The following is a 14,727-nucleotide window of genomic DNA, read 5'->3' on the forward strand; positions in this document are numbered from 1 at the left end:
AAGAGAAGTTCCCTAGAGGGGAATGCTTCCTTCAAAGATGTGAATTCATCAGATACTACTTGAGGAAATGGATCATTACCGAAGGGCTTCAGACACCCAGAGAAGTTTGGAAAAGGAGAGAGATTTTTCTGCAGAGCCCTTTTGGAGCCTCTTGCCCACCCCAGATCTGAGCCCACCCACGCCACCTTGTCCTCACCCAGCATGGCGAACAAACTGGGGCTCGTTGCCGTCTGATCTTTGTCCTCCGCTGCATTGGGCAGAGGCTTTGGGAGGCAGCAGGCCACAGTCAGCCCAAAACAGGCTGCAAACACGTGGATGTACATCATGCTTATGTGGTTGTCCATCTGCAACAAAACTCAGCGGGAACAGTGAGTGTCAGCATCTTCTGCCCACAGGGAGGGAACCTCCCGTGTTCCTTGGAGAAAGTTCTGGCTTCATGTAGGAGGCGTGACTTGAAGTCAGGAGGCTGACCCAGCCCAGCAGCCCCCCTTTCAGAGGAGTCCCATGAGTTGCTGTGTATTTATTCCCGACAGGTTTCTGGTTGGCTTTATTTATTTAGTTGGCTGAGTCTTGTGGCTTGCAGGATCTTAGTTCCAGGACCAGGAATTGAATCCAGGCCACAGCAGTGAAAGCGCCAAGTCCTAACCACTGGACTGCCAGGGAACTCCCCTCTGGTTGGCTTTAAACACTTTTGGCTGAAGTCCACTTAGGTGGGGGAACAGCCACACGGACATGTACCCCACTGCTTCCTACATTTTGGCAGAATTTCAAATTTTGCGTAGAGTATGAGTGATATGATCTTTGCAACATGAAGCAGCCAGAATTTTTATAATACTGAACTAAAGTGTTCAGAAAATTCCAGCTATATGCTAATTTTGCTTTACGAATATCAAATTTAGTAACCCTTCATAACTCACTTAGTGGGCTACTGGTAAGTCCTGTCAGCTGTGCCTTCAACAAATGTCCAGATTTGGCAGAATTTTTACCACCATGCTCCACTGACCCCCACCTTGGTTTAAGCCACCATCAACACTTTCCCAAATTTTTGCAGTAATCTTCTAACTGGTCTCCCCATTCCCACCCTTGTCCCCTAACTGACTCTTCTCCACGTAGCAGCCAGAGAGACCCTGTTAAAATCTTAGCTCATGGCATATTTCTGCTCAAATCCCCCAGTGAGGGGGGTGGGAATTCCTCAATGTCTCCCTCAATGTCAAAGTCAGCGTTCTTACTATGACCTACAGGACCCTGCATGATCTGCTCTCCCACAACCTCTGTGACTTCACCTCCTGCTCATTCCACACACACTGTCCTTGCTCTTCCTCAAACCCACACTCACGCTCCCACGTCAGTACCACCTTGCACCGTCTGTTCCACTGACTGGAGTGCAGGGTGGAGGGAGTGGTCCACCCTGGGTACAGGCAATAAGGGGATGCATTGTCTGTAGAGAATTTGAAACAATTAAAGCAACTAAAAGTCCCTCTGCTTTTTATTATCATCATGTGCCAACAATTCTAAACAGTGTCACTGACACAATCCTCCTCCTGAAAGAGGCAGACCACTCCCACGGCCCTGCCCTCCATCTGCCACTGTCCTCAGATACCCACGTGACTTGCAAACCTGCTGCCTTCAGCTCTTTACTCAAAAATTATTTGCCCAGTGAAGCCTTCCTTGGCCAACCTCTCTAACACTTTATCCTCCCTCACTGCTATTCCTGTCTGCTTTCCTCATTTTATTTTTTTCTCCATAGTACTTATCACTATCTAACACACTGTATCTTTTGCCTTTTTTATTGTTTATTGGCAGTCTTTCCCTCTGGAATAGAAGTTCCACGACAGCTGCATTTTCCCACTGCCCAGAAGAGTGCCTGGTACATAAGAGGCTCAGAATAAATATTTGTGAAAGGAATGAATGAATGGTAAGGAACCCTCAGTCACACATAAAAATGAAAGTCTGTGGAATTCCCTTGTAAAAACTGAAGAGGTCTTGCATTTTTAATCTCTTTGAGGTCCCCCAGGAATCCAAAAACCACATTTGGGAATCGTCAGTTTGGAATACTCATTTCTTGAGTTGCCTCTACTGGGAACAGCTCTGGTTTCTGGCTCTAGTTTCCCCTGAGCCCTTCCATGCAACAAACCCAGGCTGAATTGAAGTTTTTGAGGAGAAGCAGTGAACTCTCAAAATCAGTGCCAAACCCTCCCCCGGACCAGCTAAACTAACACATTGAAGCTGCAGAGAAGAGAGGAGATGGCTTTGAATTAATGCAGCTTTTTAAAACAACCACTATGAAAACCATAACAAAGCAGGAAAAGGCTTATAATGCATTGCCCACAGTGGGCTTTCCATCTCTGGGAATTGACCTCTTTCCTTGACAGTTTTTACCGTGGGAACCGCCTTCATAGCATTTGCTTGCTATGTTTAAATGTTTAGCATAAACCACACGTTTGCAACCCCATTTTGGCCTGTCTTTAATTTTTTTAATCCCAGAACCTTTATCAAATGGAGACAGAGGCCTCCCCTTTCACCTGCTCAGCCCTCATCCCTGAGGTCCCTTCTCACAGCACCATGACTCACATTGAAGACTTCCTTGCCGACCATCCTCGTGGCACTAAAGGCTGTCACCTCTATCAATGTCATCAACAGCAGCTGCAGCAGGTTGACCTTCCCCAGGATGACACCCACTGAGATCAGCACAGATGTAGCGCTCATGGTGGATATCTGAATACTGGGGAGAGGGGGCAAGACAGGGCTGACTGAGAAGGAAAGATGCCTCCCATTCATTCATCCACTCAATCAGCAAACACTTGTTGAGGACCTACTCTCTGCCTGAAACTTTTCAAGAAACTGGGGATGGAGTAGGAGAGCAAATAGACAAAATTTCCACTCTCATGGGGATGGAGGCTGCTGAGTCTGGGGTCTCCTTCATCCCCTCCCCCACCCAGGATGGCAGCCACGCTCTGATTGATCTGCATACACTCATCTGTACTGAGGATGCTCCGAAGTTCTCATAGGAATGTCTGATTGTTCCCACGGGACCGCTTCTGGGATCTGACTACTAGGATTCTGCCCTGGGCTTCTCTTCTACTGTCATCACTCACAGATGCTCAATAGAGGGCGCTCTTCACCTGCCCGCCCATCCTTCAGGCACCCTCCTCTCTCCCTCTCCCTGTAGTGGAAAGAGACTGGGTTTGGAAGTAGGACAAGCCTGGCTTCCAGTTCCAGCTTTTCCACTTGAACAGCTATTTAATCTCACTGAGCCTGTTTCTTCATCTGTAAAATAAGAAGGATGATAATACTTATCTCATGGGAGTGTTGCGGGGGATTAGAAGGAATAGTCGTGCATGTGTGTCTAGCACACCATGACTGGCACAAAGAACTAACTCAGTGCTATTACTGATTCCTTCCTTCCCTTGACAAGTGAGCAAGCTTAGTGCAGGGATTCAGAAGGAGAAAACAATTTTTGTTTTCAAGACACTTATGATTGGGCTGGGGAGACAAAGCGGACATCATGACCCTGTCAATTAAAACCATCTGCAATATCACAAGGCCAGAGGGGTTCACTGGAGGGAGAGAGCAATGTGAACTGGACTCATCAGGGAGGGCTTCCTGGAGGAGGTGGCACTGAGCTGGACAATCCATTGTGGTTAAACCAACCCACACTCCTCTGGCACTTTGCTGAGACCACCCCTCCCCCTGGGAGTTGATGATGATGATGCTACAACCACCACCACCACAATAATAGTGATAATAATAATAATAATCTATTGAGCATTATGTATAACAGGCTTGCAAGTACATCACCTCATTTAAATTTTAATCCTCCAGGTAGCCCTCTGTACATGGTGCTAGGGTACCATTCAGTACCTCCATTTTACAGGTGAGGACATTGAGACTGGAAGAGGTGACTGTTTTGGTAATGGCCACACAGCTAGTTAATGACAAATGTAAGGTTCAAACCCACCCATTTGGCCTGGATCCAAAGCCTGTGTTCTGAAGTCTGGACACAGACTTCCCACTGTTTGCTGCCAAGGTAGTGTCCTACTTAAGGCTCAAGGACTTCAGAGGGAAAGCCAGAGGAGGCCAAAGGTATGGGGAAGGAGCCTCACAGGGGCCAGGAATTATTTGAAATGAAGGGTCACTCAGTGCTTCACTGTGGCTGGCCATGTTATCTTTTGGGTGAGCACTCATTTAACTGGCAAAAGCCTAATTCAAGAGATTCTGTGCCAGTGGGAGGATTTCAGACCTCAGGGGCCAGCTGGGACCAGGGAGGTATTGAGACAGTGAAGTACGGTGCTTAGCACAGTCTTGTTCAGGCTGCCAAGGTTGGAATCCTGACTCAGCCACTTCCTGGCTGTGTGGCCTTGGGCAAATGACTTAACCACTCTGTGTTTCCATGTCCTCATCTATAAGGGAGAGGCAAGGCCTACGGAGCTGTTGGGAGGGCAAAGTGAGTCAAGCAAAGTAAGGGGGTTGGTTATTGCTATGATAGGCCCTCCAAGACCTTTTAACATACAGCATTAAAAATATCACAACTTTCAGGGTTCTTTTTATTTTCATCTTTGTTCCAATAACCATTTACTAAGTCCTTACTATGTGAGGAAAACAAAGGAGGACAAAACTGAATAAGACAGGCCCCTGCCCTGAAGGGACTGGTCATCGGTGACTCAAGGCAGAACCGATTCAGTGCCAAGTCAGGCCTCGGGCGGGTGAGGCCGCAGGAGAGGGAGAGGGCCTGTCTGAGAGGCAGGGCTGGACACCGCCCACCAGCCCAGCCAGAGCAGGAAAGTCCAGGAAGGAGCCCATTGTTCAAATCTGTGAAGCCAGCCCCATTGGGGGTCGCAGCTGGGAGGACCCAAGTGGTCAGGGCAGGGCAGGGGCGTTCACTCGGGCTGTAAATGGCCTCTTCTTGTCTTTCCGGATTGAGTGGAGAGCAAACAGATTCCTGCAGGCAGGACGTCAGAAGAAGGGGCAGCCTGGAGATGCCTGGAGACTCAGGCTCAGGAAGCCGAAGGCTTGTGTGACCTTAAGCCAAGGCAGCAGAAACACCAGACCAGGACCACCCTATTGGAGTTCCGCCAGAATGCCCTTTGTCACTTCCCAGGTGGTTACTGGGGTTATTGAATCCCCATGGGGATCAGCCCTAAAATGGTTTAAAAGAAAAAAGGTGAAGAGTTTTTTTCAGGGCCCGTGGGGAGCTGGCTACACTGTGTTTCTTGTCAGGACCACTCTGCAATGTGTGGGAAAGGCTACAGAGTTAAAACTGAAGCCATTTCCACCAGTTAGCTATGTGACCCTAGGCAAGTGTCTTACGAGCTCTGAGCGTCTAGTTCCTTGCCTGTACGCCACATCAGACCCCTACTTGGAAGGGCTAAACAAACAATGTTTGTAAAGTGCCCAGCACAGAGCCTGGTTCATGGAGAGATGTTTAACAGCAGTGCCCAGAGGTTTAGTAGGGTCTCAGAGGGGAGGGTAGAATGGCCTTGAAGGGGTCCCCAAGATACCTAAGGTGGGATTTACCCATCATCTGGGCAAGACAGTTTCAGAATTGGATAAAACCAAAAAACAATTTTTAAAGAAAAATTTTACCTGGTTCCTCCTATTAAGTGTGAATGACTTTTTTTGCAGGTATGTACAACTTAATGTATGTGTGTGTGTATACATATATACTCTTGTGTAACCATCACACAGGATAACATAGAGAATGTTTACTGCACCACATAAACTTCTTTTGTGCCCCTTCCTAATCAATAGACACCACCTTCCTCAGGTAACCATTATTCTGACTTCTAGCAACACAGGTTAATTTTGCTAGTTCTTATAAAGGCATCTAAATAAATCAAAGTTAATTTAAAGAAACTAAAGACAAGGCTATTTCTTGTCCACCAGCATTTGAGGACTGAGAGTACTTCCTTCTTTTCAAGAGACTCTCTCTCTGAGTGTGAGATTTCTATTTCTTTTTGTCTAATCTCTATTAATTTTTTCTTTGAACTAATATTTATTATATAAGTTTATGAAATCAAAATCAATAAAAAAGAAAGGATACAGGGTGGGCTGTAGATCTGGGCCCCTTGTGATGTCACAGAGTAGGGTTGTCAGATAAAATAGAGGATGCCAGTTAAATTTGAATTTTAGACAAACAATGAGTAATTTGTTAGTATAAATAAGTCCTGAATATTGCATGGTGTCGGTGCTAAAAAGAGAAGGGGACAAGCCAGCTCTTCTAGAATCTGCCCTCTTGGGCCCCAGACCCCCAAGGACCCAAAAGTGATCCAGCGGCCATCCAGTTACCTGGAAAGATTGAGGACCATCTTCCTAAGGGAGAGTTGGTTCAGGAAGCCATCCAGCAGGACTGTCAGCTGCACCCCAAGGGCCAGCATGAAGAGATTGAAGGCCACGCTGCTCCAGCAGTGTCTCCGCAAAGATGTGTTGAGGAAACCCAAGCCAAGGACTGCCATGATGATAACATCCTGGAAGTCTGCTCAGGGAAGAGATGTTGAGAAGGAGGAAGAGAAGCAGACAAGGTGGAGGGTTGTGTGAAATTGGAGTTTTACAGAACGGCAGCTGGAAGGGTCATTAAAGATCATTGAAGAGTACTTAGTCAAGTTACTTCCCCTCTTTGAGCCTCAGTTTTCTCATCTGAATAATGGGGATAACACATACATACCATGCAGGTTTAAGGGAAGGTTTAACTGAGCTAATGCAGGGCTTGGCCCATAGTGAGTGCTCAGTAAATGCAGCAATTATTGTTATTATTAAACACAATGATATGAACACGTGTAGAGCATCAGGACAAGTCCTTGCACATAGTTTACACTCAGTAAAGGTACTGACTTCTGCTTTTGAGAATCTGGTTCAACCTCCTGATCATGTGTGAGAGAAAATAAGGCCACAGAAGCTGGTGACTTAGCTCAGGTCATGCAGAAGAGGGGGCAGAAGCGGGTCTAGAGGTTCATAGGCAAGAACCAAAATTATCTTCGCAGAAAATGGCTCTCTCCCTTTGACCCCTGCTGAAAGGGACCTGGTGGGCCAGCAGAAAGCACCAGAGCCACATGGGTGACCCTCCCCTTTCCCAGCCTCAGACCCTGCACAGGGGCTGCTGTGACAGATGAGTGCAAGGGACTTAGCTAATGTTCCGAAGGGGACCAGCAAAAGGAAACGGGTGGATGCTTTGAATTAATTCCAGGTTTGCAAAATGGATAACAGTTTGGGCTCTGGGACCAGATAAGCTTGGGGTCATATCAGGGCTCTGGCACTTTCCAGCTGTGTGGCTTAATCTAGCTATTTAATGTCTCTGAGTTTTAATAACAGCCGACATTTATTCAGTATTTACCAAATGCCAACACTGTTTTAACCACTTCATGTAAACTATCTCATTTAGTTCTCACAAGCATCCTTCAAGGTGGGTGCTGTTTTTTTTTTTTTAATATTATTTATTTATTTTTTTGTTTGCCCCGGGTCTTGGTTGTGGCCAGCGGGCTCCTTAGCTGTGGCATGCAAATTTATAGTTGCAGCATGCATGTGGGATCTAGTTCCCTGACCAGGGAACGAACCTGGGCCCCCTGCATTGGGAGTGTGGAGTCTTAACCACTGCACCACCAGGGAAGTCCCAGGTACTGTTATTATCACCATTTTACAGACAAGAAAACCGAGGCACAGAGGGGTTAAGTAACCTGCTCCAGTTGGTAGAGTTGGGATTTCAACCTAGACGGTCTGCTCTGGAGCCTGTGCCTTGAGCTACCACACTATCTGCCCTCCTGCTTTTCTCATCTATGAAATGGGAAAAATAATCATACCTCTCCTATCAGGTTGCCAGAATCAAACAGTATGAGGCACATAATTGTTCAGAATAGTAAAGACTATTTTACCAACAAACACCAACTATGTTCATACATGTACAAATGCCTGGAGAGAGATCTTGAAGGAATTTTTTGCCCCATGGAGATTATCTCTGGGTTTAGGAGAGTTTTATTTTTTTTTAAATGTTCAGTGTTAAAAATTTCTACAACCAGCATGTGGACAGTAAGTAATTTTTTTTAAAGGAAAAAGCATGGGCTTTGAGGTCAGACAGTTCTTTTTGACTCCACCTCTATCATTCCCTATTAGGTTAAGCCATATTAAATTGCCAACATTTGACCATTTTGACCTATAAAAATGGCAATTTTTATGTTTCAACCTCTTAGCTGCATGGCCTTGTGGGTTGCTTACTTTCCTCCTCAGCTAAATAAGGGCAATTATCCCCCCCTCGGAGGGTGCTGGGAGAGCCAGAGGAAGTAATGTTTTGTTCAAGAGCTTGGCACCATGCCTGGCACATGGAAAAAGCTCAGTAAATGGTGGTTATTCACGACCAGCACCATCATCACCATCACAGCAATAAGAACTCACCTGGTCTCCACCCTTGGCTCTGATAACAAGGAAGCTCTCATTTCCAGATCTCTCCAAAGCCTCTTCAATTTACATTTAAATTCACTTTCATTGAAAAATACACATACCTAGAATCTTGCACATAGGACTTGGGTGGGTGTTGATGATCCCAGGTCAGTGTGACAAACACCAGGTTATAGGAGACCCGGGCATCTCCACGGGATCTGGGGACTTGGGGAGTGGGTGAGAAGTGGACAATCAGGAGATTCAACTTCCTTCACCTTTCTTCTCTGACATAAGGGAGGGGGATGCAATGTTTCCATCTCCTGCTTGCATCCCCTTAGGAATGGGGGTGGAATGGGGGTGGGCAGGGCACATTTTGTATAGGGGGTCCTCTTGGGATCCCTCAAATTCCTTCAGGAGCTGAGCAGGAAACTATGTATATAAAGGGTACAATGTGCATTAGGGAGTGGTGAGGGCTATGGCCAATTGGAGACTGCGAACCCCACTTTAGATATTCAAATTCAATCTTTTCTTCAACACTGCTGTTAAAAAACAAACTAACAGGGCTTCCCTGGTGGCGCAGTGGTTGAGAGTCTGCCTGCCAACGCAGGGGACGCGGGTTTGCGCCCCGGTCTGGGAGGATCCCGCATGCCGCGGAGCGGCTGGGCCCGAGAGCCACAATTGCTGAGCCTGCGCGTCTGGAGCCTGTGCTCCGCAGCAGGAGGGGCCGCGATGGTGAGGGGCCCGCGCACCGCGATGAAGGGTGGCCCCCGCTTGCTGCAACTGGAGAAAGTCCTCGCACAGAAACGAAGACCCAACACACCCATAAATAATAAATAAATAAATTTTAAAAAATAATAAAAACAAACAAACAAACAAACAAACACATCCACCATCTTGCAACAATGCTATATGCAAAGGGTCCAGACTTATCGAAGATTCCATGAGTAGGGGGATGCTTGCCTTTTCCTCTCATTCTACAGAAGGGGACCAGAGACAGCCTGTGACTTACTTAAGGGCACACAGCATGTCAGTAACAGAGCCAAGCTCTGGACTCCTTGTGCAGTGCCCTCCCATCAGGCTGGGCTGTCTCTTGCTCTTGTTTGCCTGCAACGCACTAAAGGACCTTAGGCAAGTCCCTTGCCCTCTTTGGGTCTCCGTTTCCCTATCTGTAACACATGGGAGTCAGACTTGATACTCTGTAAGGATCTCACCGCTCTGGTGTGTTCAGAGGATGGGGTCAGTGGGTGGGGAGGGGAAGGGCACCAGGATTACGGCAGACGTGAGGCTCTAAAGATAGAAAGTCAGAGGCTCTTGGCTGGGAGCTTTATCAGGCACAGCTGCCACACCTGCTGCCAGGTATAGGCACTCAGGATCCTCCTCCCAAGACCCCACAGTGTCCTTGAGGGTGGGGTTGTGCTTCGGCCAGGGGGATGAAATTAGGGTGGCAGTTTCTGGGAGCTGTTGACAGAGCACATTCACCCCAAACTGGTCAGTAAATCACATTTGATTTCAGGGTCCCTTTACTCTCACCCCCTGCATCCTCCCATTTCCTCTCCCAGCCTCCCAGGGCTCTGGCCCACCCCTGCTCCTCCCATGTCTCACGACCTGGACCCCAACTTCAGCGCTGGGTCCCAGCTCAGGGCGTCCCCACTGGTGTCAGCCTCTGCCTCTCAGACCCTGTGCTGCACCCCTCATCAGCTGCTGGTCTGATAAGCTAATGATGCTAAGGTGTCCAGGGGTGATAAGGAGAGGATTGCTTCAGGGGCCCCAACAACCGGGCCCCAGAGGGGAGTTTTACGTACTGTCTAAGGCAGGCCTTCAGAAGTTTATGAAAGTTCCATGACTTAGAGAAATTCTAACCTGGGAGTCCTGCAGGACAATAATTACCATCACTGTAACAGCGGGCACATACATGGTGCCCGCCACATACCAGGCACCCTTCCAAGTGCCTGCCAGCCTTAACCTTCAACAAGCCCATGCAGGAGGTACTATTTATTATCCCCATTTTACAGATGGGGACAGGGAGGCACAGAGAGGTGCTGTAATTAGCCCAGGTCACACAGCTAGCAAATGTCGGTGGCAGAGCTGAATCCTGACTCTCTGGGCTTAACCACTATACCATCCTGCCTCTCCATACATTCTTCAGTCTCCATAGTGTCAAATGAAGAGTGTGGACCTCTGAGTCAGGTTGTCAGAGTTCAGAGTCTGGCTCTACCTCTGTGTTCCTGCTTGCTAGTCTGTAAAATGGTCTGAAACAATAGCACCTGCTCAGAGGTTTGCTGTGAGTACCGAGCTCTCTGGCTCCTTCGAATTGCTTAGCCTAGCACTGGGTGCATGGTAAGTATTAGTAACTATTATTCCACGCCTGCCACTTGTTAGCTGTGACTTTGGGCAAGACTGTGCCCCCTTCCTTCGGCCTGGCTGCCCCTGGGAGTCTCACTCTGTGTTCCCACCCACCCTAGCCCCTCCCTCTGGCCTGCAGACACTTCAGCATCGTCAGCTCTGAAGCCAGGCCCAGCTTCTGTCCCTCAGGCCCTGGGCTCGGCCTCCACACTGTGCTCCCCACCACTGACTGGGAGGACCTCTGCAGCCCCTGTCAGGGACCATCCACGGAGCCCCACGCTGCCTTCCCCTTCCCCGCAGCCTCTCACCCCACCCTCACCCCTGCAGCAGCCTGGGACAAGAAAAAGAGATTGCCCAATCAAAGGGGCAGTCAAGGCTGAGATATAGAAGGTACCAGGGTTTGGGGGTATTTATATGTCACTGGCAAAGCCCCTCTTGTCTTTTAGTAGCTCTGCTTACTGCTTCTAAGGAGTACGGGGGCAATTGGGTGGTAGCCACAGTGCAGGGCCCAGGATGGTCCCCCAATGTGGCAGCTTGCAAGCAGGCTCTGTGTGATAGGTTGTCAGAGTAATGGCCCCCAGTGAATCATGCCTTCCAGTATAGACCCCTCCCACCTGAGTTGAGCCTTGTGATTGGCTTTGGTTAATGGGACATTAGCAAACACGATACAAGCAGAGGCTTGAAAAGCACCTGCGCATTGGGGCTTGCCCTCTCTTACAGTGGTAACTCATTTGCTGCCATGTGAAAAGTCTGGGCTAGTCTGCTGAAACCACATGGGCTAGCTGCCAGCCAGTACCAACTGACGAACATGCGAATGAGGTTATCTGAGGCCATTCAGCCACAGTCAAACCTCCAGGCTGGAGATGCATAGTGACCCTAGGTAAAACTGACAGAAGAACTGCATCACCAAGTACAGCTAAAATTGCTGAACCATGGAATCATAATCAGGAGCAAGTTAGATGATTTCTGTTTTGAGCCACTAAGGTTGCGGGTGGTTTGTTATGCAGCAATAGATAATGGATGCACTTGCTTCCCCCAAGCATCTCACAGGCACCTGAATCCCAAGCCCAGAATGAACATATCATTGTTCATTTATCCCACAATCTGCCCCTCCCCTTGTGTCTCTCATCTCAGGAATGGGCTCCTTCATCTGCCAAATCTCACATATGAAGCCATCTTTGACTCCTCCCTCGTTTTCACCAAGAACAGCTGATTTTATCTCCTAAATAGCTCTTGAGTCTGACTCTTCACTTCTCCTCTCTTGTCCCTGCCCATTTGGCCTCATCACAGGTCATCCAGGCCAGTGGTCACCAGAGTAGGGATCACACCCCTCAGAAGATGCTCCAGACAATCCACAGGGGCTGCTGGAAGAAGGGATAGTAGCACTCTAGTTCTGTTCATTTTTACTAACACAATTAAGGAATTAAAGTTTATTCATAATAAAAGATAATACTCTTTATCAGTCTTGGTATGTGTTCATTCTTCTAATCCTTTCGACAACTAAAAAAGTACTATCATCATGTGACAGAGGTTAAAACAGAGGCAGAGAGAGGTTGAGTGATTTGCCCAAGGTCTCACAGCTAAGAAGAGGCAGAGGCAAGATGTGAATCAGTCTAGCTCCAGTAGTCCTCAAACTTCCATGAGCGTTAGAGTCACTTAGAGCGCTTGGTAAAACACAGGTTGCTGGGCCCCACCCTAGAGTTTCAGATCAGTAGGTATGGATGGGGGCCCGGGTATTTCTAACAAGTTCCCAGGGGATTCTGAGGTGGCTAGTCTGGGGACCACATTTTGAGAACCAGTAATCTAGGCTCTTCTACCCCTAAAGGCACTTGGTGAAGTCTGCAACTCTGCAAGCATTTAATGTTCAGATGAACCCAAGAGCCTCCTCTCACTTGCTCAGGATGTCAGACAGTTTAGTCTCCTAGCTTCAGAAGGTGTTCTAAGGGAATATTGGGCCACTGAGCACGGGGGTGACATGTGTTTCTCGATATTCGTCATGTTGCAACTAACGACAGGGATTTTTTTTTTAAATTTACCTCTATATTATGGAAAATTTTAAGCATACACAAAAACAGAGTAGCATGATGAACCTCATGTACCCATTCCCAGCTTTGATGATTGTCACATGGGGTCAATCTTGTTTTTATTATCCTTGTTTCCTTTCTTCTTCTTCTTCTTCTTTTTTTTTTTTTTTTGGCATGAAGCAGACCCTAGACATCATTCCATTTCAATATACTTCTCTAACAAACAGGGCCCACTATTTGTTAAATTGTTAAACCTGTTTCTAAATAGGTTAAAAACCACCCACTATGCTATTATCACACCTAACAAAACTAACAATAATTTCTGTATATTATATAATATTGATGTTTTTCTCCAGTTTCCAGATTGTCTTAAAAATGTCTTTTTTAAGAATTGGCTGGTTTACATACGACCCAGCAATCCCACTACTGGGCATATACCCTGAGAAAACCATAATTCAAAAAGAGTCATGTACCACAATGTTCATTGCAGCTCTATTTACAATAGCCAGGACATGGAAGCAACCTAAGTGTCCATCGACAGATGAATGGATAAAGAAGATGTGGCACATACATATAATGGAATATTACTCAGCCATAAGAAGAAACGAAATTGAGTTATTTGTATTGAGGTGGATGGACCTAGAGTCTGTCATACAGAGTGAAGTAAGTCAGAAAGAGAAAAACAAATACCGTATGCTAACACATATATATGGAATCTAAAAAAAAAAAAAATGGTTCTGAAGAACCTAGGGGCAGGACAGGAATAAAGATGCAGATGTAGAGAATGGACTTGAGGACACGGGGAGGGGGAAGGGTAAGCTGGGACGAAGTGAGAGAGTGGCATGGACATATATACACTACCAAATGTAAAATAGATAGTTAGTGGGAAGCAGCCACATAGCACAGGGAGATCAGCTCGGTGCTTTGTGACCACCTCGAAGGGTGGGATAGGGAGGGTGGAAGGGAGACGCAAGAGGGAGGAGATATGGGGATATATGTATACTTATAGCTGATTCACTTTGTTATAAAGCAGAAACTAACCCACCATTGTAAAGCAATTATACTCCAATACAGATGTTTAAAAAAAAAAAAGAATTGGCTGGTTTAAATAACTTATCATTTACAGGGACTGGATTAGATTAAGTGGATTGACAGATTGCTACCTAGTTTCTTTTTTTTTTGCTACCTAGTTTTAAGTCAACTAACCTTCACAAAATGGACTAATGGCTCAAACAACTCCTGCCAAAAAACACAGATTGAAGGCAGAACAATAATGGCAGCCAAACATACAGAAACAAAAGGGCAGAGTGATACTTCTCCTCGTGCAGACTCTCCGTCAGCCACATTCAGAGTTTAAAAAAAAAAAGTCAGTCTAATCATATCTGACAAGAAGTCAAGCAAGATAATTTGAAATTGTCAAGAAGACCCCGAGGAATGGATTGCCATCCACTATCATTTATTTATTTATTTATTTATTATTTGGCTGCATTGGGTCTTCATTGCTGCATGCGGGCTTTCACTAGTTGCGGCAAGTGGGGGCTACTCTTCATTGCAGTGCGTGGGCTTCTTACTGCAGTGGCTTCTCTTGTTGCAGAGTACCAGCTCTAGGCACGCAGGCTTCAGTAGTTGTGGCACACGGGCTCAGTTGTGGAGCACGGGCTTAGCTGCTCCGCGGCATGTGGGATCTTCCCGGACCAGGGATCGAACCCGTGTTCCCTGCCTTTGCAGGTGGATTCTTAACCACTGCGCCACCAGGGAAGTCCGCATCCACTATCATTAACAGTAACAATGGGGGCTTCCCTGGTGGCGCGGTGGTTGAGAATCTGCCTGCCAATGCAGGGCACACGGGTTCGAGCCCTGGTCTGGGAAGATCCCACATGCCGCGGAGCGGCCAGGTCCGTGAGCCACAACTACTGAGCCTGCGTGTCTGGAGCCTGTGCTCTGCAAAAAGAGAGGCCGCAATAGTGAGAGGCCCGCGCACCGCAATGAAGAGTGG

General features: G+C 47.2%; 1 protein-coding gene across 2 annotated transcripts in view; it reads right to left on the reverse strand.

Annotated features, from left to right (window-relative positions):
• Window positions 1-14,727, reverse strand: part of RHCE (Rh blood group CcEe antigens) — a 36,033-nt gene that overhangs the window by 18,707 nt on the left and 2,599 nt on the right. For both annotated transcript variants that reach the window (XM_059895779.1, XM_059895772.1), the window contains exons 2-4: window positions 6,286-6,472; window positions 2,572-2,722; window positions 197-344 (exon numbers count right to left, since the gene is read on the reverse strand). In XM_059895779.1, the coding sequence (XP_059751762.1) occupies window positions 197-344; window positions 2,572-2,722; window positions 6,286-6,472 (486 nt within the window). The remainder of the gene's footprint in view (window positions 1-196; window positions 345-2,571; window positions 2,723-6,285; window positions 6,473-14,727) is intronic.

This window comes from Balaenoptera ricei, chromosome 1 (genome assembly GCF_028023285.1).
Source record: "Balaenoptera ricei isolate mBalRic1 chromosome 1, mBalRic1.hap2, whole genome shotgun sequence".
Lineage (NCBI taxonomy): Eukaryota > Metazoa > Chordata > Mammalia > Artiodactyla > Balaenopteridae > Balaenoptera > Balaenoptera ricei.